This window comes from Syngnathoides biaculeatus, chromosome 8 (genome assembly GCF_019802595.1).
Source record: "Syngnathoides biaculeatus isolate LvHL_M chromosome 8, ASM1980259v1, whole genome shotgun sequence".
In the NCBI taxonomy this organism is placed as follows: domain Eukaryota; kingdom Metazoa; phylum Chordata; class Actinopteri; order Syngnathiformes; family Syngnathidae; genus Syngnathoides; species Syngnathoides biaculeatus.
The window spans coordinates 11,949,273-11,975,095 of NC_084647.1; the positions used below are offsets into that span (position 1 = coordinate 11,949,273).

The 25,823-nt window shown below is 42.3% G+C and overlaps 3 protein-coding genes across 10 annotated transcripts in view; 2 read left to right on the forward strand and 1 right to left on the reverse strand.

Annotated features, from left to right (window-relative positions):
• The first annotated feature begins 1,355 nt into the window (after nt 1–1,355).
• Nucleotides 1,356–2,578, forward strand: LOC133505028 (dynein axonemal light chain 4-like). Its single transcript, XM_061827878.1, has one exon. It carries the CDS (start codon nt 1,739–1,741, stop codon nt 2,057–2,059), a length of 321 nt encoding a protein of 106 aa, XP_061683862.1. The 5' UTR covers nt 1,356–1,738; the 3' UTR covers nt 2,060–2,578.
• Nucleotides 2,579–2,709: 131 nt separating this feature from the next.
• Nucleotides 2,710–10,489, forward strand: yif1b (Yip1 interacting factor homolog B (S. cerevisiae)). Of its 5 annotated transcripts, none has more exons than XM_061827876.1 (9): nt 2,710–2,775; nt 5,033–5,132; nt 6,072–6,201; nt 6,301–6,405; nt 6,653–6,789; nt 8,000–8,062; nt 8,849–9,004; nt 9,339–9,432; nt 9,756–10,489. In XM_061827876.1, the coding sequence occupies exons 2-9, from the start codon at nt 5,062–5,064 to the stop codon at nt 9,912–9,914; spliced, it is 915 nt and encodes a 304-aa protein (XP_061683860.1). In that variant the 5' UTR covers nt 2,710–2,775; nt 5,033–5,061; the 3' UTR covers nt 9,915–10,489. The 5 variants fall into 5 exon arrangements, 4 of the variants coding, with proteins under 4 accessions (XP_061683860.1, XP_061683857.1, XP_061683859.1 ...); XM_061827873.1 differs by lacking the exon at nt 2,710–2,775 and adding an exon at nt 4,292–4,458; XM_061827877.1 differs by lacking the exon at nt 2,710–2,775 and adding an exon at nt 4,499–4,670.
• A 2,678-nt stretch (nt 10,490–13,167) lies between these two features.
• The window catches only part of LOC133505030 (F-BAR and double SH3 domains protein 2-like), a 43,225-nt gene continuing 30,569 nt past the window's right edge, over nt 13,168–25,823 (reverse strand). For all 4 annotated transcript variants that reach the window (XM_061827882.1, XM_061827880.1, XM_061827881.1 and 1 more), the window contains 7 exons: nt 23,800–23,934; nt 22,831–22,914; nt 22,520–22,697; nt 20,405–20,625; nt 18,723–18,915; nt 18,538–18,629; nt 13,168–17,162 (listed from right to left, as the gene is read on the reverse strand). In XM_061827882.1, the coding sequence (XP_061683866.1) occupies nt 17,070–17,162; nt 18,538–18,629; nt 18,723–18,915; nt 20,405–20,625; nt 22,520–22,697; nt 22,831–22,914; nt 23,800–23,934 (996 nt within the window). In that variant the 3' untranslated portion in view covers nt 13,168–17,069. The remainder of the gene's footprint in view (nt 17,163–18,537; nt 18,630–18,722; nt 18,916–20,404; nt 20,626–22,519; nt 22,698–22,830; nt 22,915–23,799; nt 23,935–25,823) is intronic.

Here is a 25,823-nt window from a genome sequence, read left to right on the forward strand (position 1 = left end):
TTTATTACACAAAATGAATATGAGAGGGCGGCACGGTGGCGGAGCTGTAAAGTGGTGGCCTCACAATTCTGAGGACCTGGGTTCAAATCCCAGCCCTGCCTGTGTGGGTTTTCTCCGGGTACTCCGGTTTCCTCCCACATCCCCAAAAAATGCATTCATTGGAGACTCTAAATTGCCCCTCGGTGTGATTGTGAGTGCAACTGGTGCACACCTATGGGCAATTTAAGAGTGTCCACTTCATGTTGCATGTTTTTGGGACGTGGGAGGAAACCGGAGTGCCCGGGGAGAACCCACACAGGCACAGGGAGAACATGCACATGCAGATCCACCATGCCCCCATTTTTTCTCATATTAAACATATTTTTAGATTTCCATAAAAATAACTTTGGCTTGCAGTATTACTGTCAGACATCAGATGCATATTTCAATTAATGTTTGTCAAGCAGTTAATTGTAAGAGTGCACTTCAGTCTTCAGTGTTCTTTTGCTTTTATTCCAAAGAGATTTATGCATCAAAGACAAAAAAAGACGTGTGCTTTGGATAGGAAATACATTCATTTTATTAGGTAAACATATACAATGAAATCCATTATAATAGCATAATTACAGCAAATTATTACATCTTTGACATCTTTTAAATGGCTGATTTTTTTTCTTTTTTTGGGGGGGTAACAGTTTGTGCATTATATCGCAAACAATTGTTCGCGCAGCCGATGTTGATATAGTGTGCGTTTTTTGTCTCGGTGCGACTAAATGTAATGCAATTACATGTTTATAAGGATATCTGGAAGTGTATCTGCAACGAGATGGATCAAATAAAAAGCGTATGCAGTGTTGTGTAAGCGTGCAGCCAGTAAAATTAGTTACAAAGCGTACTTAAAAAGTAGCCAATGAACGTACTTTGATTCTCGAAAGTAGGTTAAAAAATGCATTTGAATAAAGCACAGCACTTTAACAATTGTCCTAAAAATCATCAAGAATAGACTGGGGCTTGCTCATTGTGCCTGGAATGAGGCAACCTGTCTCGTAGTTGAACCTAATTTCCAAAGACAGATGACCCCCCCAGTGTCTCAACTCACCAAGCTGTTAACAGCAGACCCCCCCTGTCGACGAGGCCTTAACAACAATTCCTTATTGCTTGAAAAACAACAGCTTTGTGTGCATTTTGAGGAAGAGTGGAAAATGAGCATGCATGCACGTGCATGTGACACAGAAGCAATGTGGGGCTTTTTTTTTGGGGGGGGGGGGCACACTAACAGTCCAGTTAAAAGAGAGATGCTCATTTTCCCCTGAGGTGCACGAAGTCCAGCTGTCAGCACAGAGAAAGAGACCGAGTCACTTTGGGGACATTTGAGGACTGCAAAATATTAAGACTTACAAAAAAAAGAAAAAAAAAATGATGCGTTGCAGTACAAGTCATGTAGTTTTAATCTGTTGCTGATATCACAGACAAAAATAAAAATATTTTGGACGTTTATAGCTTCTCATTGTAACTATTTTTAAGTGGGTTTGATTAAAAAAATAATCTACATGCAGAGTTTAAAAGAATTGATTTAGGCACAATCAATATATGTACACGAGATGTTTTTCTGTGGAAAAAAACAAAAAGACAAAGCACAAAGAAACGTCACGAGGACGCCATGCAAAGGCATAAGGCCACGCAAACGGCCCGTGCTTGTTAAATTATGCGCAGTTTATATTTAAGAACAACATAATCCAATCTAGGGTAAATATTTAAAATGGCGGAAAACGGGGAAGCAGACCAAGAGCAGGTCGTCAAGAAGCTGGCGTACAACTTCTCGATCGTCAGGCACACGGACATGCCCGAGGAGATGAAGGAGGAGGCCATCGCCATGTGCGCGTCGGCCTTCGAGAAGTTTGACAACAACAACGAGAACGCCGCCAAGTTGGTCAAAGACTCCATGGACAAGAGGTTCGGGACGGCGTGGCACGTGGTGGTCGGCGAAGGCTTCGGCTTCGGCGTCACGCACGAGGCCAAGCATATGCTCTACATGTTTTACGGGGGGAGCTTGGCCGTTTGTATTTGGAAGTGCTGCTAATAGCGTCAACATTGGCCAGTTGCGGGATTCTCCATCGACCACCACACGAGGATTTCAACCAGAAGCAATTTTCTTGAAATCGAACGTGGCAACAAACACGACTTCCGTTTTTTTTACCAGAGATTTTCTTCTTCGCGGCGAACCGCGGACCGCTATTGTTTTGTTCCCTCATTAGCGCCATCTTTTGTCTGCCCGTAGTGGCGCACATTAGTAGAAAGAGCGAAACGGTTTTTTTTTTTTTTTTTGTAAGGTTTGAAAGTGCATCGAATCATTAAAACTTCTCTTGACAACAAATCTTCTTCTTTTCCCTTTCGGCTTGTCCCGTTAGGGATCGCCACAACGTGTCAACTTTTGCCATTTTAGCCTATCTCCTGCATCTTTTCCTCTCTAACACCAACTGCCCTCATGTCTTCCCACATTCTCTTGACAACAAATATGTGTATTAATTTAACGAGATACACTTTTTAAAATGGGAAATCGTATTTTGTCAATAAACGGTTTATGGAGGTGATCCTCCGGGGTTCACTTCTAGGTGAAAACCTCACGAGCAATTTTGCTCAGTGTTGTCACTGATCTAAAAAAAAAAACAAAAAAAAACCCAGATTGGATCATTGGCCATTAAATCTGAAGTCCCCATCCGCCATCTTGATACTCCCAAAACAACCATGCCGAACTGTGCAGCGCCAGTTTTGTGGCTGTGAGAAAACATTCCACAGGTAAATTAAAAAGATTTACTTTGGCACTGTTAACATTTGTTTGTAAAGGTTTTTTTTAAAAATATCTGATGAGCTTTATTCACTTGAACAAAGTTTTGTTTACGGTACTGTACACTGTTGGTTCTGTGCTTCACCTTTGTAGGCCGACGGTTTTTTCGCGAAAAAGCGGTGTCACTATTTTCCCAAACTCCATCAATGGATAAGCAAGAAAACACATTTTCTGTGAAATTTTTGATGAATTTCATACTACACAACTCTAAATTAAATTTGACTTTCACATACGAAGAAGTTTAAATTTTCTCTTTGAAATAGGACATCGCAGAGACAACAAATGAACAGTGCGTTTAGCATGTATTTTCCCATTGCGAGTCCTTATTTCCAAAGATATATCTAACTGATTGACCTAAACTTTAATGTTATGACAAAAAATGCTGTTTTTTGTTATGTTATGATGATAGTGCTAATCGGGCCCTAGTTAATATGACAGGTTTCTTGTACTGTACACTGTTGGCTCTGTGCTTCACCTTTGTAGGCCGACGGTTTTTCGCGAAAAAGCGGTGTCACTATTTTCCCAAACTCCATCAATGGATAAGCAAGAAAACACATTTTCTGTGAAATTTTTGATGAATTTCATACTACACAACTCTAAATTAAATTTGACTTTCACATACAAAGAAGTTTAAATTTTCTGTTTGAAATAGGACATCGCAGAGACAACAAATGAACAGTGCGTTTAGCATGTATTTTCCCATTGCGAGTCCTTATTTCCAAAGATATAACTAACTGATTGACCTAAACTTTAATGTTATGACAAAAAATGCTGTTTTTTGTTATGTTATGATGATAGTGCTAATCGGGCCCTAGTTAATATGACAGGTTTCTTGGTAGTCACGGCGTTACATGTCTTTCCTTTGCACTTCGCTTCTTTTGGTTTACCAAGTCGAATTAAAAATCCTCCATGTTACCAGAACTGAAAAAAATGTCAAGCTCACACCACCAGTTTCAATTCTACATGCCAAACTTTGAGGAAAAACCAGCCATAATCCAACCTGTAATCCGTGTCATTCACACGTTTTGGGAGTACCAAGATGGCAGCTAACGCTCCATATGGATGCGGTATCCAGTCTTTTTCTTTTCTTTTTTTTTTTTAGATCAGTGTTTGTATGTTGACTGACCATCTCACACCTCCCAACGGGGTGCAATGGAAAAACTGCGACTCCTGGTGTTTTTATAGGGAAGAACGCTTTAAGCCCCACCTTGTTTTCCATCCATCTATTTTCTGAGTCGCTTATCCTCAAGAGGGTCGCAGGAGTGCTGGAGCACATCCCAGCTGTTTTGGGGTACACTTTGCCCAGGAATAGAGGGCGCCGAGATCTAAATTTTCTTACCTCAATGGAGACATCAAAAAAACATGTAAATAAGAATAATGTTCATATGATCGGGATGAATCAACGCGATTATTACTGTACAAAACGTGCCGATGACACACACACACAGGGACACGAAGTCCCGAACATGTCCGCTAGAGGGAAGCAGCGTCGGTTCTCACGGGCCAGCCTGCCAGAAACTGAGCAGACGAACAAGAGGTCGCTCCTGTGCATTGTAGCTTGCTTGCTAGTAAACAATTTTGCTCGTAGCCGTGGAAAATGGATTATAACGTCACCCAAAAAGCTTTCAGACACCGTAAGTTACCAACGCGGTTTGGTTGACTATGTCGTTTTTTCAACATTGAATGGGAACGTTTAGTCATCTCGGCATCGCGTCGAGTCAGCGGTTGTAAACGCCTGACACAAAGCAATAGAAACCAGAATTAGCTTTATGATTTCAGATATCAGATTTAGGATTACACGGGCCGCTTAACAGCTCGACGCGACTTTACAACAGTGGCCACAAAAGTAGGAAGCTTAACTAACTAACTCGCTCATGTACTTAACGGTTCTCCATATAATGGATGTTATTCAAATTGTTTCAGTGGCAAGTGACACACGCCAAATGAGAGTTGATGATTTTTTTTTTTTTTTTTTTTATTTAGAACAGTGGCTCAACCACAGTGGCTTTAATGCCATGTGAAAATAGTGTTACTCAGAAAAATGCATTTTATCCTCGTGACAGTGTGATGAGTGGTGAAGCTGAATGCTACAAAAATGAATGAATTCCTTGTTAACTGCCTCGCATCTGCTTCGTTTAAAGTTTATAGTCTATGCCTGTCAGCAGAACAAAAGCAGAAACTGCATGTTCCCGTCTGTTCTTCCTCCAGAACCGAACGTACGTCTACGAAAGAGCTCCATGGATGGTTCAGATGGCAGCCAGTTGTTTGAGGACACAAGCGGCTGCTCTTCAAAGACGTCCCAGCAGAGGTGCGGCCCGCCGGACAGGTTCAAAATTTACATCTCGAATGAAGCCTTGTGGGGGAAAAATTCCGTTTAATAAATTAAAAAACGAAAAAAGGCCCCACAGCATCGTGCTCGAGTGATTGGCACATCGGCCTCGCTGTTGTCAGTTTCCGCTTCAGTTTTTTTTTTTTTTTTTTAGAATTTTATGTTTGGCATTCACGTTCCAAATCATGCCTGTTAGGTTCATAAAAGATGATAAATTGTCAATAGATTTGAATATCAGGTATCCATCTTTAAGTTTTCAGGGGAAACCATTATTAATTAGGTTCCCAAAAACGCCAATCACCCCCTTCCCAATCAGTTGTTGAGGTTGCATTGCTTCCCTGCTTTTTACACGTTTTTGTAATTTTATTTAAAAAAAAATTATATATATCTGCCAAATATCATCCAGAGTTTGCCGGGATGGGCTCCAGAACTCCTGCTACCCTTGTGAGGATAAGCAGCTTGGAAATGGAAAAATGGAAATACCCGAATCACCATTGGCCTTAAAAAAAATATCATTTAGGTCAGGCCCTAAAAATGCTTTCCGCATTTTACGTGACTTACAACCTTACTGTAAAAAATTATTCATATTTCCCTCACAATCATACACACAACGCTACATAATAACATATCCATCAGTCAATAAGGCTTTATTTCTGCAGTGATTTTTATATTTTTAAAATGTGCCACAAAGGGCTTTATGCAAGGTAAGCAACCAAATGTGCCACTGATCCAAAAACAGACGCGCACGTAGCACGCATTTGTTCGCGCATAGCAAGTGTGTCGGAGCACAGAAAGAAGGAAACTCGTGTATTGTCTTTCATTCATCAATTTTATCTCTCCTTTTTGTGATCGTTTTTTTCGGTGATCAGTTTCCAAATTGCGCGAGGAATCCCGGTAAACGCGCTTTACCTTTGACAGGAACCAGGCGAGCGGACCTCAGTCGGCGGGTTTCCCGGGCCAGTCGGTGCTGTCGGACCCCGTGTCCAACCTGGCCATGGCTTACGGCAGCTCACTCGCAACTCAAGGGAAAGAAATGATGGACAGAAATGTAAGATTGGCGTCCGGATATTTGCCTCATGATGTTATGAGAGAAATGTTTTTTTTTTTTTTTTTGGGTGGGGAACAAAAGTGTGTTCGTGTGTTGCAGCTGGACAGATTCATCCCCATTTCCAAGTTGAAGTACTACTTCGCAGTGGACACGTTGTACGTCGGGAAGAAGCTGGGTCTTCTCGTTTTCCCTTACATGCATGAGGTTGGTGTCCTAAATTTAAATTATTCTCTTCTTCGAGCTGCTCCTTAAGAGCCTTCTGGTTCCTCGGATCACCTCATGAAGTGTGGAGCTTTAAATTAACGGCCTAGACATCAGCCATTGGTTGAAATGTCCTCATCTAAACAGGAAGTGAGTGTCCCATTTGTGTAGGACCTCGCCGGTACCAAATATTTGATGAGACTCCATTCTGGCGTGTTCCCAATCACAGTGTGTGATCAACGTGTTGTAGAATTGGGAGGTGAGCTACCAGCGGGACACGCCCGTGGCGCCGCGCTTCGACCTCAACGCTCCCGATCTCTACATCCCCGCCATGGGCTTCATCACGTACGTGCTGGTGGCCGGACTGGCCTTGGGCACGCAGAACAGGTGAGAACAAAAATACTTGGTCTATACACATCGAGACCAACAGCCGCACTCACAATCACACCTACGGGCAATTTAGAGTGTCCAATCAATGTTGCATGTTTTTGGAATGTGGGAGGAAAGCGGAGTGCCCGGAGAAAACCCACCCAGGCACGGGGAGAACATTGACCAGTTCAGGGTGTAGCCCGCCTCCCGTTCATTGACAGCTGGGATAGGCACTCCCCGCGACCCTCATGAGGATAAGCGGCGAAGAAAATGTATGGATGGACAGTTAGGAGATGGCCACTTCCTTTTGCAATGTGTCTGTGCATCAGTGCTCAAATCAAATTTCATAAAGAAACGAATGAGAGAGTTTGATGCGGATGAACTTGACCCGAAAGGTGACTTGCAGGTGACGTCACATCCGTTTTTGAATTTTTTTTTCTGGCCGCCATATTGGGAGGTCTCATTTCGCCGGTTACGTTAGATCACATAAGACGCTTTTTGACTCCTGAGACGACGGTGCACACGTGTTGTGTTATTGGCTGCTATAACAAGTTCAGCAAAGAAGGGAACAGACGGTTTTTCCCGATTTCCGAAAATAATTACGCACCAAGGACCCCAAACAGAAGAAATGTCGAGCAAACGGCAAGCGAAGTGGCTCAGTAATATCTCGCGTCCCACAGTTTCATGTCGCGTGTGCAGCGATCGCTTCATAAGTGGGAAGTTTAAGCCTAGTGTTGCACTTTGAGCATGTCCTCCTACCGCTATTTTTACACGGATGTGTTGTTTGCTGTGTTTTATATGACAAGACTAACGGTGTTTGATAGGTGGTGATGTACATCCAACTCGGCCGCCGGTGACGGGCTTTTCATCTACAGTTTAGGATGCAAACGTATGGATGTGTGTTGTGCGTTTGCTGTCTGTAAACGTCAAATTATTTTTAAGAAGGAAATATACCGTATATATCTTAAAAAGAACACGAGCATGCATGTAGCACCTACCACCTACCAGGGCATCATTCACGCTAGCCCTAATACAACAGTAGCGGCTTTCTATGTGCTGACATTTGAGAATGGCAAGTGTGAAGTATTAGTATTACGATTAGGGCTACATTCACGCTATAATTTGTTAGTACTTAGTAATTTAAACCTTGTACATTTTAGTTATTGTCACATTAATTAGTGCTCCTTCAAATAAATTTAAAAGATGGTGTAATATTTATTTGTCATAGATCTTTTTCCCTAATCGGACCCGAAAAGGCCAAAATGGCGAAGCAGAAACGACAACAACAACAGTGAGTGAGTGACGCACTCCGTCCCGGGCGATTACAAGTTACTTACTCGGGCAGCGATTAAAACCTTTTCCCCAGACAACGTGTTGCAGAGGACACTCTGAATCCACCCGCTTACAAAGTCATTGTAAGCCTCCAAGGACTTGTAGGCCTTCATCTGTTGGTTAGGTTAGGGAAGCACCAAGTAGTTCACAACGTCGGGGTATTCCACTCCCGGCTAACGTTTTTCAGTCGCAAAATCAGCCTTCGATAGACTATACGGGTCCAGATCCTCGCATAAACTGATTTTGTGCCTGTAGCAGGGTTTCAGATCAGCCGACAGATCCTCGAAATACTTGGAAAACGCCATAGAGAGTGCAGGTACAATGAACGCGATGCTGGTAGGTATGTAGACAAACGTTAAGAACTGTTTACAACCTCCCAAAATGGCCGACACACCAACAATTTTTACCCACCATGCACTTGCTCTGAAGTTGTGCAAGTGACCTATAGAACACGTTTGAATGGACAGGCCTTCTCATCCAGTATCACACATGTGCTTCTGGAAAGATGGTCCTAAATTCCCCGAGACACGCTCCTGAACCTTTTGGGGAAGAAAAAAAAAAGTTGTGAGAAGGGGAAGAAAATTGGCTAACAATAGTGACAAAATCCCCAAATTTGCAACAGTAAGCTCAATTTTGTAAACAAGTTCCTGTGTCTGCATGAGCGGCGACCCTTACGCCTTCCCTTGTGTTTTTCCTCTGTCCTTCCTGTCTTCGAATTTCTTTTTTTTTTTTGGCATCTTTTCAGGTTTTCTCCCGAGCTGCTGGGAGTCCAGGCCAGCTCGGCGCTGGTGTGGCTCATCATGGAGGTCTTGGCCGTCCTCCTGTCGCTTTACCTCGTGACCGTGAACACCGACCTGACCACCATCGACCTGCTGGCCTTCTCCGGGTACAAATACGTCGGGTACGTGCCGCACGTTCACGTCCCGTCTGTCACAGGCACAGTTAGATGACACGCTCTCCGCTCATGTTTATTTTTTCATATAGACATTGAAGTGAATAATGTTATACGTATTTTTGATGACAATATCTATTTTAGAATGTTTGTGGAGCTTTAAATATCAGGCCCACGACTTCGGACAAGCCTGCTTTAGCTGCACATTGTGCAAAAGTCGATGTAATGAAATGAAAGTCAGAATTTCTCTGTGCGGCCTTCGGATTTGTAGTCGCCACTGCATTGTCTAAATTGCGCGTGTGTGTGTGTGTGTGTGTATATCATTTTATTTTTATTTTTTCAGGATGATTGTCGGCGTTGTCGCAGGACTGATTTTTGGAAGGCCCGCCTACTACCTGTCGTTGCTGTGGTGCTGCGCTGCCATCTTTGTATTTATGGTGAGTCAAAGTCCTGTAATGGAAGGGGAAAAACGCTCATCTCGCTCACATCATACTGTGGTTAAAAAAAAAAATAAAAAAATCACGTGTACAAGATGTCAGAAATGGGGAAAAAAAAAAAAACATGGCATTTATTCTGCAATGAAGGTGAGCATAACTAACGTACATGTGTCATATTCATATCTCATATTTCCCCAACATTGGACCAGTTTATGAAATGGAAACAAAAAGCATGTTGCCTTACTTGCTTGCTACTCATAAAAATTATTATTTATTATTACTGTTCCGTAATTGAAGTTCAGACGTTTGCGGCGTATTTTCAGACCCGGACTCTGCGTCTGAAGCTCCTGTCCGAGGCGGCGGCGGCGGAGGGGAGGCTCGTGAAAGGGGCCCGGAACCAGCTGAGGATGTACCTCACGATGTCTATAGCGGCGGCCCAGCCCGTTTTCATGTTCTGGCTCACTTATCACCTGATCACATAAACCTCCCACGCCCCACGAGTTGCGACACCACGTGAGCGTCGCGAGAGAGAAAATGTCTTTTTAATGCCTTTACCGCTCACAGCACAGCCACTGTTTTTTGTACTGTTTTTCTTTTTTTGTCCTTAAACATTTCACTAAGTTGTTTTCCCAACACTGTAATTATTCGTTTTTTTTAATATTTAAATGTACATTTGTTAGACGCTGCTATGGTCTGTGTGTATTCTGAGCTAACTGGGTGCACACATAAAGTAAACACACTCGTTCCTTACGATTCAGTCAAACCAAACGCGCACTCAATGAGTGACGCACCGACCCCGATTGATTATCTAAAAATTCTCCCGACAGGTATTGATCATAATTTTTTTTTTTTTTCCTTGGCTCTAATGCGGTTCTTCGGTACCGCCGCCGAGCTTTTTGTCACACGGACGCGCTTGGCTTTCCGGTCGTAAAGTCGTGTTGGATCTCACCGAGCAGTGGTGATGCTGTTTTGGTATCACTTTTAACAAACAATGTACATTATTTGTTGCTTTTCATATTGAAATTCAGATGGAATAAAGGAAAACATTTAGACGATGTGCCACGAAGCAGTCCTTCTCTGATTTCGCCTTTTTGGGGACAATTGTGAGGGTTTTTCACGTCAGTTTGAGACTAAACATGAAGCCAGATTTGGAGCTAATGTTGATCCATCCGTGCATTTTCTTAGCCGCTTATCCTCACGAGGGTCGTGGGAGCCTATCCCAGCTGTCAACAGGCAGGAAGTTTCAATGTTAACAATTCAACTGGCTACAATTCGCTGTCTAAAATTCAGAGTCTGGGCCACCAGGCAGGGTTACTCCAGGTCAGAACGCAACACCCAGACGATCCAGTCGCGCTTTCTTAGTATGTGAAGTCACGTGACTAAGAAAGCGCAACTGCGATTGGCTGGGTGTTCGATTCTGACCTGAGGTAACCCTGCCTTCTTAACCCCGAATTTCAGACAGCGAATTGTAGCCAGTCGAATTTCAGGAGACTCTGAATACGTTACAAAAATGTAAGCGCTTTGGGTATGGAAGTAAACATGTGCCACCAGGATTTGAGTTAAAAATGCCACTGAAAATTTGATGTTGTAAAATTCACATTGTTATGTCAATGTGATCACATTTTCAATAGCTGTATTTCAATTTGACTTTTCAATGTTAACCAATTCGCCATATAAATAAATTGAACACTTTAAAATTCGAACGTAGTATTTTCAGTCTCCTGAAATTCAACTGGGTACAATTCGCTGTCTGAAATTCACCGTCTGACACCCAGCCAATCCAGTTACGTTTTCTCAGTCACGTGACGTCACATACTTAGAAAGCGTCAGCGGATTGGCTGGCTGTTGGGTTTTGACCTGAAGTAAACCTGCCTGGTGGCACAGACGATGAATTCAAGATGGCGAATTGTAGCAACTATTGAAAATGTGATTTCAAATTCAAATCCTGGTGACACATATTCACTTCCATACCTCTCCCTTGAGCCGGAAGCTTCTTGGGCACAAGCACCTTCACCAAATCCTCCATGTGACCCAATGAATTCGATTCACGTGGTATTTTGAGGCAAAAACACAATCATACTAATTCGGCGATTCTTTTTGGGAAACCTGAGGCAGGAACGAGGTTTTCAAAGCAGGACGTCCGTCAGCCGAACAAGTGTCGTGGGGTCAACTCCCTCCATACTTCCGATGGTGAGGCCCGCTTGTTGGACCTGCTGCAGGAGCAGGCGGAAATGGGACACGCCCACCCGGGCAGGAAGGATGACCTGGAAGAATTCAGATCCTGTTAAAGCTTTGCAGCAGCAGCAGCATCACCGTGTGGCCACAAATGTAAAAACATTTTGCTGTGACAAGGTAAGAAATCTTGTCATTTAAAAAGGTCCAATAGATTTGACTGAATTAAAAAGCTTTTGTTGTCATTGTTTGGGGCAGACACAACCCAATAATAATATAAATATAAAAAGATGATAAGTGCTCCATGTGTCGGCTTTTTTAAAACAGTCACTATACAGGTTTTTTTCGTAACATCCACCTGACTACCGTAATTCCCGTCCTACAGACAAACCTGTCAACTCGGACGGTTTAACCGTAGTTCGTACGGGTTTTGTGGTGAAACTTACGTACACGGCCGTATATCACAAATCATACGGATTCTGAAAATAAGAAAGTTACACATGAATACAATTCTGAACCCAGTATTGCCACAAAATAGACTTTGATAATTAGACATCAACTTCAGGTATTATCATTATGAAGATCTAGACTTAAAAAAAATTGAAAAACTTTTTTTTTTTTCCCACCGTTATTTTGAGATATAATCGATACGTTATAAGGATTTTTTGCTCTCTATAAGGATTTTTTTTTTTTTTGGGTAGTTCATACAGGTTGGCACTCCGAAAAGTTGACAGGAATGTACAGAGCGCACCTGTTTACAAGCTTCACCCAGTACATTTGTAAAGGAAATACCATTTGGTACCTACATACGCCGCAGCTGTGGAAAAGCCGCAAGTGCCCACACTGAAACACGAGATATTTACAAAGACAGACGGTACACAGAGAGTTTAACGCTAACGCCAATGCCGCACAAACAGGGCCAGTTTAAAAAAAAAAAAACAACATACCGGTAAACATCACCGAGGCACGGCAGTAACACGCTAGCGCTGCGCTAACCGGGCCAGTTAAAAAAAAAACAAAAAACAACATACTGCTAAAAATCACTGAGACACAGCAGTAACACGCTAGCGCTGCGCTAACAGGGCGGGACCGGTAAAAGTCACTTCCTCGGCACATATATTCCATCGGTCTCACGCTTACCTTTTCCGCTTGAGTGCCCCCTTGTGGCCTTTAGAAAAAATCCACAAAGTATCCGCATCACCTCATAAACCGCACGGTTGAAAGCGTGTGAGAAAAGTCGCAGCTTATAGGCCGGAAATTACTGTAAATATCAACTAAATATGAACAATATTGTCTGACTGTTTGAGTTGTCCCACGGGCCCGGAGTTTCTCTTTTCCCTCCATCTGCACTCTTGATTCTGGAAAGTTCTCCCTTGCTTGTATATGTACAGTCCAATCACAGCCGCTTCTTGCGCCTGCTACAAAACAGGCACGCATTTCATAATCATACACAATTTTAATGTACATTTCTATGACAGCTCCAAGCGCACGCACACACACACACGCAGGAAGGCAAACACGGGTGGAAAAGAGATGAGTGCAACGATGCAGTTTTTTCCCAATATTCTTTTATTAATTAACATTTGTACACAATAAATACAAACTTTGCTTTTTTTTTTTTTTTTTTTTTGGAGAGCCAGTAATCATATGCGCCTGTTCTCATTATTTGTCACCATGGCAACAGCCCAACAAGAGAGAAAGGCCGGCGGTTGTACAACTTCACTAATAATTAAAAGGAAGTGTGCAGCGCATCCAAACTTGTGGATTTAAAAAGAAAATTTCTTCAAAAATCAAAACAGCGCGGCAAAACTGAAGGAGGACTTTAAAAAAAAAAAAAGTGTCGGTTTTGTAGTGGAAACTGCTAATAAAATCATTTCACAATAAACCAGTTGAGAGTTTATGAGAAGAGCTTCCGAGGGACGCGACTGTAAACAATAAACTTCAAAATAAGTTTGGACATTACGTTAAAGATCTCAGAGAGATCGAGCAGAGGTTGCCGTTCTTGTTTCCTCGACCGGACCGTTTATGATCGTGATCCGGATTTCTTCTCACGGCAGGGGAGGTGAGGTTTTGGATCCGATGCTGTGTAATAACCATGTAATAACATTCCAATGTGTAGAAAAGCATTCCCAATCATGACAGATGCTTCATAGCATGTTATGTAAAAAAAAATGTTTTTTAAAAAGGGTATTTATCTATCCTATTTCTGATGGTAGCACATTTTACCTACTTTTGTCCCCTCCTACATCCTAACTGCAACAATACTATCGTTTTGTTCGTTATAAAGACACAAACACTGACATTTCGATTAAATATTCACCGTTTGTCATATTTCGTCTAATGTCTCAGCACTGAAAAATGATTATTAATTTGTCACCAGTGTTCTTGAGATTATAGAAACAGAAAACCACCACACTGGTCCTTTTTCTTTTCTTTTTTTCCCTAAATGTAAATTAGTTCCACACAGGCATCAGGATTTTTTTTTAAATACTAAATTAACAAAAAAAAAATCCGTTAATTGTTATCATCAAATTAGTTGAAAAATGTTATGCCTGTCTCTAATTTCAACACAAATGAATAAGTGTGGGTGAAACACCCAAATGTGAAATTCAATTCTCCAAATTAAATTACGTAGAACTGTTATACAAGAAAATATCGATTTAAACTGATATTTGAATCTTTTGATTGTACAGAATCAGCGAGACATTGTAACACACACACACACACAAATGAAAACACCCTCACTGGAAATATCCTAACAGTACAAATCCTTTCAATTTTCTGAGTTGCGCAAATGTCACAATGTCTCTCTTTAGAAAACGAAATAAAAACGGCAGTCACGCCGAAAGAAATGAGGCCATTTTCAAATTCAGAGTGACGAGGGAATCTGACACCGGCATCAGATCTTCAGTGGAGTTGTTGCTACTTTGCAGGGGGATGTAGAAAGAAATAAAAAGTGCTACACTGCCATTTGGCAAGTACTTTAAAGGCTTGAGGGGTCCGTCCGCATTGAGGAAAACTAAATTGAACGTGGCGCACTCTGAAAGTCATTTTCATCCGTTCAGCGTTTCTCTTTCTATTCTTGCCAGCACCGATTCAAGACAGCGAGAAATTATACTAAAAATGATGAATATGGGGCTTGATTATGGAAGTAAACATGTGCCACCAGGATTTGAATTCAAAATGCCACTGAAAATTTCATGTTGTGAAATTGACATTGTGATTTCAAAGTGATCGCATTTTCTAATGGCTGGATTTCAGTTTAAATTTTCAATGTTAACAAATTCAAACGTAGTATTTTCAGTCCCGTGAGATTCAATTCTCTACAATTCGCTGTCTGAAATTTATCGGCTAACAACCAGCCAATCCGGTTACACGTGACGTCACATACTAAGAAAGGATAACGGGATTGGGTGGGTGTCAGACGGTGAATTTCAAACAGTGAATTGTAGCGAGTTGAATCTCAGGAGACGGAAAATATTGTGTTTGAATTTTAAAGGTTGAATTTGTTAACATTGAAAAGTTGAACTGAAATACAGCAATTAGAAAATGTGATCACGTTGAAATAATGTGAATTTTGCATGAAATTTTCAGTAGCATTTTTAATTCAAATCTTGGTGGCACATTTCCTTCCATACTTGATGCAAACACAAGCAGTCCTCACAACCCCCCCCCCCAAAAAAAAACAAAAAACAAAACAGTAAATCTCTATGCCAGAAACACTGACTGTCCGTATAATTCCCATGAAAACAAATTCAACACCAAATATTTCGTTGCTTTTAACGGGAATTAACTTTCAACCAATCGATGACCCTAAGAAACGGTACATGGTGTGTGTAATGGGACATAACTGCATAGAGTATGCGTATGTATGTGAATACAACAACAGCTATCGGGTCGCACTCGGCGCCAACCAACAGTACAAACATTTGAGAAAAGTTAGACGGAACAGTTGGAGGAAGAGTTGGAAAAAAGAGCAGACGGGAGGATCCAGCCTCTCCTTTTCTCTTTTTCCCTTCTTCGTCTCCTTCCGGGCCGTCTTTCCGACTTTATTATTTACAACGCGCTTTCAGAATCGGATCTTTCGCTCGTTTCGCACAGTACCGGAATATGAAACGCTGCTCATAACATTCCTATGACGACAGTAATGTACTGTACTAAACACACGAAATACGTACAGCACTGGCGGATGATGAGAAGATATAAATGGTATGGGAGTGGGATATCCTTTGCTTATTCGCATTACTTTATGAAGCCTGACTTGTGATTTAGTGATTTACCACCAATCAATCAGTTATGGGCCTTGAGTCTCTGATTACACACACATATTATATATATATATATATATATATATTTTTTTTTTACAGAGGGACATCTCCATTTGAATCCAATCAAATTTTCACGGAAATAACATTAATTATACGCTCGAATGTTGTTTTATTGGTCTGAAGGTGATTCACAACAACACGACGTCGTGTTGGTTTTTGTGACGGCGAAGAGGAAATATCGTTTACTGCAACGGAGGAACGCAACACATACTTCTTTGTCCTTGCTGCTTAACACAAGATTACCAAAGGCACAGTAAGTCAGCGTGAATCATGAAAGAACTGAATATACGCTGAGCAAAAACAAATTCCTGTCAGTTGCATGTTAAAACTTTCAAAATTGTTTTAACATGCAGCGACAAACTTTTTATATGATACGTGTACGACTGCCCTCGGCAAGCCTCCCCCTGCACTTCCATGCGTGGTACGCAGACCCCCACCCCACACTGATCGCTTACACGGGGGGCAAAAAACGGTGCCTTTTGGGCAATTGGAGAGCAGCCAGCGGTTCCACGTGAGACCCGGGCTGGAATAACAGACTCTGGCCAGGTTTGCAACCCAAAAAACTGCACCGACCTGATCCTGTTAATGAAGTGTCGGAGCTCATACTTATTGCATTGAGAGAGATTGATGATGATAACATACAAATTATTTCCCGTCAAGTCTCCATACCCGATTATGTGTCGTAATAATACAGCAGTTTCGCAGCTACAAAAAAAAAAACTTAATAAAGTCAGAAAAAAAACACTTCTTCCCTCTGCAAACATTCTTCCGTGTCCTCCTCTTCAGTGTGCGCTGGGCCGTCGCCCAATCGGGTGAAGTTTTAAGGCAAGGATGGAAGCAGGTGAGAGAGCGCACTGCACTTCATTAGGAAGCAAAATACAGAGGATAGTTAAGTGGACCCCCCCGCCCCTCACAGCACCCTGCGCTCGTTCCTCTTGCACAACTTGAGGATGACGGAGAACGAGGGCTCGCTCGAGAGAGGGGGGGGGGGGGCGGTCTTCGGGCTCGCTCAGTGGGTTCCATGTAATTCGGTCCCGTTTTCGTTCGTTTGATTCGAGATCGGAGCTGTGCTAGTTGGACACGTGCCGCCATCGGTGAAGGGTGTAACGGAGTGCGCGTCTGACCAAGTGCGGCGGTTTACACCAGCGTGATCTCCACTTCCTCCGTCTTGTCGCTCTTCCCGTGTTGCCGGCGGGACGGCTGCTTGGGCGGCGGAGGAGCGGCGCGCACCTGAAGGATAAACAGAGGATGTGTGATTGAGCTTGTCGGCAGAACCTTTCAAATTGAGATCATACAACATTGAGATTCATTTACATTTTCTGGAAAAATATGTTTGCTAGTTGGATGTGATGTCTTGAATTTCTTGAGTTTTGCAAAATTTTGTCAAACATCAATTTGCCTCTGCTAAGTAAGCATAAACTTACGAACCAAAATATGACGACAACTTGGAGCTAAGCATCACAAGTCCATCCCTCCATCCATCCATCCATCCATCCATCCATCCACCCATCCATCCATCCACCCATCCATCCATTTTCTTAGCCGCTAATCCACACAAGGGTCGCTGGGAGTGCTGGAGTCTATCCCAGCGGTCAACGGGCAGGAGGCGAGGTACACCCTGAACTGGTCGCCAGCCAATCGCAGGGCACATCGAGACAAACAGCCACACTCGAAATCATACCTAGGGGCAATTTAAAGTGTCCGATTAATGTTGCATGTTTTTGGGATGTGGGAGGAAACCGGAGTGCCCGGAGAAAACCCAACGCAGGCACGGGGAGAACATGCAAACTCCACACAGGCGGGTCCGGGATCAAACCCGGGACCTCAGAACTGTGAGGCCAACGCTTTACAGCTGAGACACCGTGCCCCCATCATAAGTCATATCTCACAAAAAGCAAACAATAACAGCAAAATGAGAATGGATGAAAAAGTAACTATTTAAAAATACTCACAAATTATTAATTCGTTATAATTTCTCATTTTTGTGTTCATTTTTACACAAAATGAACATGAGAGGGCGGCACGGTGACGCAGCTGTAAAGCGTTGGCCTCACAGTTCTGAGGACCAGGATTCAAATCCCAGCCCCGTAGGTGTGATTGTGAGTGCAACTGTTGTCTGTCTCCACGTGCCCTGTGATTGGCCGGCAGCCAGTTCAGGGTGTACCCTGGGTCCTGCCCGTTGACAGCTGGGATAGGCTCCAGCATTCCCGCGACCCTTGTGAGGATAAGCGGCTAAGAAAATGGTTGATTGACATTTCCTTCAAAATGAGATATGAGCACCAGGATTTGCTAACACCAGAAACTCTTGTCGGATGTAAGACCATCTTTGGTTTGGCACAAAACACTTCCTGTAAACCCCCCACTGACCCCTCCAAAAAGTCCAAAGTCCGAGCTCGTCACTCATTTGGACCACAATCCCACCCATCTCCATATACAGCGATTCAAGAACAACATTAGTAGAATCTGGACTTTCCCCTAATCTTGAACGATTTCCCGAGCAATCACAACTGGCCAGATCTAATTTAAAAAAAAAAAAAAGTGTTTCAAAACTGTCACAGAAGGTATTGCGGTCAACCTTTGAGTTTTTCCTAGAGTGTGTACTAACAGGTCGTAGCTTTCCTGGACCTCCGTCAGGGGGGAACCGAGACAGCTGCGTCTGAAACCCAGGCGACACTGGACTCCTGCCAGAATTTTGATCTATACAGAAGAAGAGAAAGGTTGCATGAAAATTCCACAATGAGTGTTATGATATGAATGTACTGCAGGCAAAGTGTTGCTTGTTTTGCTTACTGGCGGCGGTTAATGGGGCCTTGTGTGACGAGGCGGGCAGTGGAAGCTTGTGATCCCCGTTGAGCGCCACAGAGGGCGAGCGAGGGAGGGACGTCGGGGTCGAGCTCTCTGGGCTGGTGAAAGGGCTTATGGGAGGTTGGTCATACAGTGGAAGAGGGGGAAGAGATGATGGCAGCTTCGCAGAGGGAGAAATCTAGGAGAGGAAAATCGCTATTGCTGCAACAACGTATCATCACTACATATCACATTTGAATTGTTTACAAGATTTATGGACTTTCTTCTGAACTTTTCATCACTGTTGTATAACAACTAAAGGACACCAACATTTGTTGTACGTGTACTAATGAATAAGATCAAAGGTGGCCATAAAAAATATGCCTCCACACTGAAAACATCATTTTTTTTAATTGTATTTGTACATCTCCAATGCATAATTATGAGGTTCATACACAACCAGTATTTTTATTTTTATAGTTTTACCTTCGTGCTCACCATTATTCGGACCTGTGATGTTTAAGTACTAAATGTGGACTATGTAATTAAATTAAAAACAATTCCAGAGAGAACTTGTATTTGAATTAAAGAGCAAATCCTAATATTTTATGGATGGATGAAACAAAAATAAAGCTTTTTAATAATGCACACAAACAGTATGTTTACAGAGAGGGCAATGAAACCTTGTGGGAAAAGAACACCATCCCAAAAGTCAAGCATGGTGGAGGATCCATAATGCTGTAGGGCTGCTTTGTTACATCTGGTACTGGACGCCATGAGAAAGTGATCAAGAACTTGGTTTGAGTTGAAGATCATATCCAATTGAAAATCTTTGGGGGTGCCTTGCAAATTTTCACGAACAAATTGCAAAGGAAGAGTGGGAGAAAATACCACTTGAAAAGTGCAAATGGCTTACAGATGGATCCAAGAAACGTTTGGAGGCCGTCCTCGCTACCAAAGGGCGTGCAACCTAACATCAAGAATGGATGCCAAGACTGCTGCATAAGAAGTTTTCATTTTTTTTTCCACTGAAATTACAATATCCAAACTAAAAACATAAATTACTTGTAAAATTACTTTGGAAGACCAATTAAACGATCCTGGTGATATACATTTGGTACGTTTACATTTATTTCCGAAGCTATGATGCAAATAGAATCGGTCATGCAAATAATATAACTTCGCACGTTAATCTGATCTGTTCATCAAAAGTAATCATTCCTGGCTCTGTAAAAGCAACATTTTCTGTACAGTTCTTGTCTTGGACGCTATTCGGATGAGTGGGTATATAGTACGGATTCTGTGCGCATATAATAACCTATTTCACATTTCCAGGACTTAAAAGCTCTTTCAACTTGTTGTGTGTTATGTCTACTGGCATCTGGGAGGGGAGAGGATGTATCCTTCCTGTGGCTCTAATGGGGTTGTGCCACAGATAAGAGTCCCCGACATGGGATTGTACTGCAGACTTGCTTTTCATCAGCGGAGTGGAAGAGCATGGCTGCTCGAATACAGCGTTCGTGATTGTCTTGCTGACAGAAAGAACAAATATTGCTGATGAAAGCGGGGATAAATCATCAGTGATGCAAACATGACGCATATGTGTGATGTTTTCAATAAATAAATAATGCCGAAAACCTCAATCACATAGCAATACAAACTCAAACCACCTGGAGGCAGTACTCTACCTGTATGTCATTGGACCCTCCCACTCCGGTCTCTCCATTCTCTGTCAGGTCCTCCACCAAAACAGAGGGGAAGACGCCCACCCTTCCGTTAAGCTCCCCTTCCCAGAAGCCATCGTCTGTCTGAGTATCACGGCTTAAAAGGCGAATGACTGCGCCCTCCGAGAAAGAGAGTTCCTCCTCCGCCTGGCCTTCGTAATCATAAAGTGCTCGTACGTAGACCACTGCGGGGAGAATAATGGACAGTAATTAGACGCACATTAGGAAAAACTGTTCTAGTTACAGCATGCGCTGCTTCTTGGAAGACATATTGTTGATATGGTTTGTGTTTCCACTGTGGACTGTGCAAGCAAACTGTCTAAGGTTAGAAGAGTGTCTTCGTTAGAGAGATCCTTCCACAGACGTTCAATAAGATTTAGAGCAAGGCTCATAGAAGGCGACTACCGACATGCTATCAGCTATTATTTTTAGATGCCTGTTTTTGGTCACCATCCTGCAGGATCACCAATAACCTACAACTGAGACCAAATTTCTCTCCAGAATCCTTTGAAAGGGTTGAGATTTCATTGAACCAGGTGTGACGGTGCGCGTATATTTTATAAACTTCCGTCCAGTCTGAAACATCCCTATCCGTGCTTCAACATGTGCCATTCGACAACTTGTCGCCGAGTGTTCGTGTTCGCTGTGGACGTCTCAGAAAGACGAACGCAGCGAACGTACATATATGTGTATATCTTTTTATCAACTTTTGTTTTAAGGTTAGGTTAGGGTTAGGCTATAACATATGCGAGCTCCCTCTATGTAGAAGAAGGGGAACTATGAGACCGGGGGATTTTCCAGTAAGTGTCTGCTACGTACCCAGAGTTCCCCTGTTAGTAAGGCATGCACATTTATCACAAGGAGATTTTTCAGCACCGGGAAGCGCTCAGACCGTCGCAGATTCAAGACACCCTCGTCACACTAACATCGTCTCAGAAGAATTGTATCATGTCAATATGCATTTCAGGAAACTTTAGTCTCATTAGTTTCCAGTTATTTCAGTGTCATATTCACTGGCATGCTCTCTCGCTACTATGATGTCGTGGAGCTATTGCCATATTATTTATACACCAGGGTGGAAAAACAGGCCTTGGCAGGCAATATTGATAGAAACGATAGCGTACCAAACTTTATACAGTTAACTCGGATTTATTGCAAGGGATTAGTTCCAGACCCATCCTTAATGGGTGGAAAGTACGCGAAATGTGACATAGCTGGGGAACAGTACCGTAATTTCCGAACTATAAGCCGCGACTTTTGTCACACCCTTTCAACCCTGTGGCTTATGCAATGATGCGGCTAATTTGTGCATTTTTTCGAACGGCCGCTCGAACAGAAAAGGTAAAAGTAAGACAGGTGCAATATATATGTTGAGGAAGACGCAGGTTTAATGTGACTTCGAGCTTTGTGCACGAATAGAATTAGCATGAACAGAGCCTCATCATGGAAAATTCAAGAAGAAATGCATATGACGCAGCTTTTTAAGTTAAAAGCAATCGAGCTGGCCGATAAAGAAGTAAACAGAGCTGCTGCACGTAAACTTGGCATAAATGAATCGATGGTGAGACGCTCGAAACGGCATAGGGAAGAACTGCAGCAATGTAAAAAGACGAAAAAAGGTTTCAGAGGTAATAAAACCAGGTGGCCTGAACCGTGTTGCTACTGTGTTACTGCCACGTCTCAGTGACTTTTACCGTTATGTTTTTTTTTTTTTAAACCGGGCCTATTAGCGCTGTGCTAGCGTGTTGCTGCCACATCACAGGCGCTGTTTGGAAAGAAAAACTAAGGTATATTATGAAAACTTTGAAAACTCTTTCTGTATACCGTCTTTCTAATGTTTCAAATGTTGACACATGCGGTTTATAGACGGGTGCGGCTTATGTATGTGCAAAATGTTTTTTCCTTTAAAAATGAACTAGGTGAGGCTTATAATCAGGTGCGACTTATTGTCCAGAAATTACAATATATGCCTAACATCTCCTTTGTCAGTTGCATTAAATTAATGGTAACTCAGCAAAAAACAATCAAGAAAAGTAAATACATTTAATCCAAACAAAAAAAATATATATCAAGGCTTACTATTAGTATCCCCGTTGATACAGCCAGACTGTAACTCTGGTTCGGTTGAATTGGAAGAAGTATGCGATCGAGCGTCCAGTGTTGCCAGTGACTGAAGCATGCTCAGCAGACTGTTGGACGAGGGAAACTGGAGGTATTTCTCAGGAACGTAACCCACTTGACCCGTCTTATTGCGAGCCTATAGAGGACAAATGAGAAATCCCTACTCAGTACGTCTGAACTACCCAAACAGCCGAAGAGATAGCATCTTGTTTGTCGTTACTACAAGCTTGAGCCACATCTGTGTGAACGTAGAATGTATACACACACACCTTGACCCAGTCCTCCATGTCCCCATCCTCAATGACCTCCAACATTTCCTGTTCATCAATGGTTAACTCATCGGGCTGAGAAGCCTGGCACAAAGGGAGAGATGTAAACTATTTCATTCACCAAGAGAGATAATGTGGGATGCCAACAAAAAAAGAAAGCCACAGTATATGCCGAATGTCAAGTAACCAAACAGTAGGTTAGCTGGGTAGAAGATGTCATGTTTTTAAAACAAACTTGCTAAAATGTTGTTTCCTTTATGGCTGGTGTCTTCGGACAAAAGTTAAACACGTACAGTGTTTCCTTGTTATTTCACAGCTGACTTATTGTGCGGATGCAGTGCATTGCATATTTTTTTCCAGATTCATATTACACATAATTTGCCATATTGTGGGATTGTGAGTGCCTCCTGTAATATTTTGGGAGGATTAAATAAAACCTAAAAAGTTAAAACTGTTTAAAAAAAAAAGACGTTACAATGTATCAAATCTACAAAGTACACAGTACTACTGTTGAATACTGTATGTTTAAGACTTCAAAAAGCGTTTGAGAATATAAAGTGTTTATAAGAGTACTGTAGAGGTTAATAGAAGCCAGGGGAAGATTAGTCAGGGGAGGTTCATGCAATGAAAATGTGGAGACTATTTCATGGATGTCTTCTAGTGCGAGAGTGGTCTATAATCTGAACCCCACAATTAACGAGGAATTACTGTATATAATTTATTTACACAAGACACAAAAATACGACACCCCACGACCCTAACCAGCATAAGCGGAGTTGATAACGGATGGATGGATGGACGGACGGACATGGTACACAGTATGTAAACATATATGAAGCCGAAGCATCAGTTAAATATCTTTGGTAGCTATTGATAACATCTTGTGCAGAATCAGAATCAGAATCAGCTTTTCATGGCCAAGTATGTCACAACACATAAGGAATTTGTTTTGCGTGTATGTTTTCATACCTTGTATGAAAAGAGGACTTTGCAGGTCAGCGGGTAGTTGCGAAGGGTTCCCGAAGGGCTGGAGCTGCTGTCGTCGAAAACCTCCATATTCTCTTCACACTCGTCGCCGTTTTCACGCTCAAGGTCAACTGTACCCTATCAAAAACAAATATACTCGTCCCAGTTATTACAAGTCAAAAACCTTTTAAGGTGTCAATCTCCCTCTTCACGCTCAGAAATGGTTCTGCTGACTGATTCCTGTGAGGTGGTATAATAACTTTCACACAGGTGGAGAGGCGGAGATATGACACGAGTGAGTCCCTCCTTTTTTGTTGGCTGGCTTCTGTGAAGGTCGTGATCTTGCTGGCAAAAACATCCGCCACGCAGCACCCTGACCTGTCCATAATAATTTTTGTGTGCATGTGCAGAGGCCAGTTACCTTTGTGTGTATGTACTGTGTTTATAGGCATGTGTACGCGGACGTGTGTGTGCATGCGGATGTGTGAGTGTGTTTCCCCATTCTTAAACTTTGTGTTCAGTCATCAGATTTCTGTTGACACACGAAACATTGCAATCCAATGCTTCTCATGACACTATTTGAATATTATCTCTGGACACAAAAACAGGTTGTCTGTAACAACAATAAAATTTACTCTTTTCCATTCTATTTGGTGAGGGAGTAGATTTTTAGGTTTATACCACCACTAAAATAAAGTGATACAGTGTTCTGTAAATCGAGTGGATTAGAAAGTGAACACAGCTCCATTAAAATACAAGATTTTCTGATGTTAAAAAAAATGAGACCACAATAAATCCGCAACGGCCATGAAAAATGTAGGACGCCAACTCGCCAGCTTGCTAGAACGGGCCTTTATGTGCGCACGCACAGTGCTATGTGAGAAAAGGCCAGGACTGGTTAATCAATCGACACGACACAATCAATGTATTGGGCACACCTGAATCAAGATGAATGATAGACTGATGTCCTTTTTTTTTTTTTTTGTCATGCAGTCACAGGATCGACCAAAACTGCCTCGCAATCGACTGGTGATTGACGCATTGAGCACCCGTGCCCTACACTCATAAATAACCATGTAAATGTATTATTTACCATACACTCAGAGCAATTTACCAGACTAATTATATGCCATTCCAGCGAATCGGTGCTATTTGCATCTGCGGGAAATAAAATGTAGAAATGAAAATATTATTTAGCATCCTTGACATTGATCTGTAATTTGCATAGTGTTAAGATTCTATTAGCATGAATGTCATGTGGCTATATTTCAGTATTACCTTTAGCGGGGCCTTTAGTTTTTCACACAGGGCCAGGTAACTACAGTTTTCTATTTTAAAACAGCCTTTTCTGTTCACTTGGGTTATATTTGTCTGATGTCTTTATATACCCGTACCTTTTTTTGATTATATATAATCTTAATACAATATTAAACTGGGGAACCCGTGCAAAAATATAAACATTAGAAAAGGGAGCAAAAGTTTTCACAGCAACGTACATCATGATAATTGTCAAAAGACATTTGTGGGAGACGGCACGGTGGTTCAGCTTGTAACGCGTTGGCCTCGCATTTCTGAGGACTCGGGTCCGATCCCGGCCCCGCCTGTGTGGAGTTTGCATGTTCTCCCCGTGCCTGTGTGGGTTTTCTCCGGGCACTCTGGTTTCCTCCCACATTCCAAAAACATGCAACATTAATTGGACACTCTAAATCGTCCCGAGGTGTGATTGTGAGGGTGGCTGTTTGCATCTATGCGCCCTGCGATTGGCTGGCAACCAGTTCACGGTGTACCCCGCCTCCTGCTCGTTGGCAGCTAGGATAGGCACCAGCACTCCCCGCGACCCTCGTGAGGATAAGCTACAAAGAAAATGGATGGATGGACAATTGTAGGAGGGTGTAGATCAGTGGTAATTAATTTTCAGTTATGTATATGATTTCACTAGAGATGTCAGGAACATAATTTAATTTGAAATGTTACTCGCTTTAAGCATCCAAGACAATAAATGTCAATCTTTGTTGATACAATTTGCA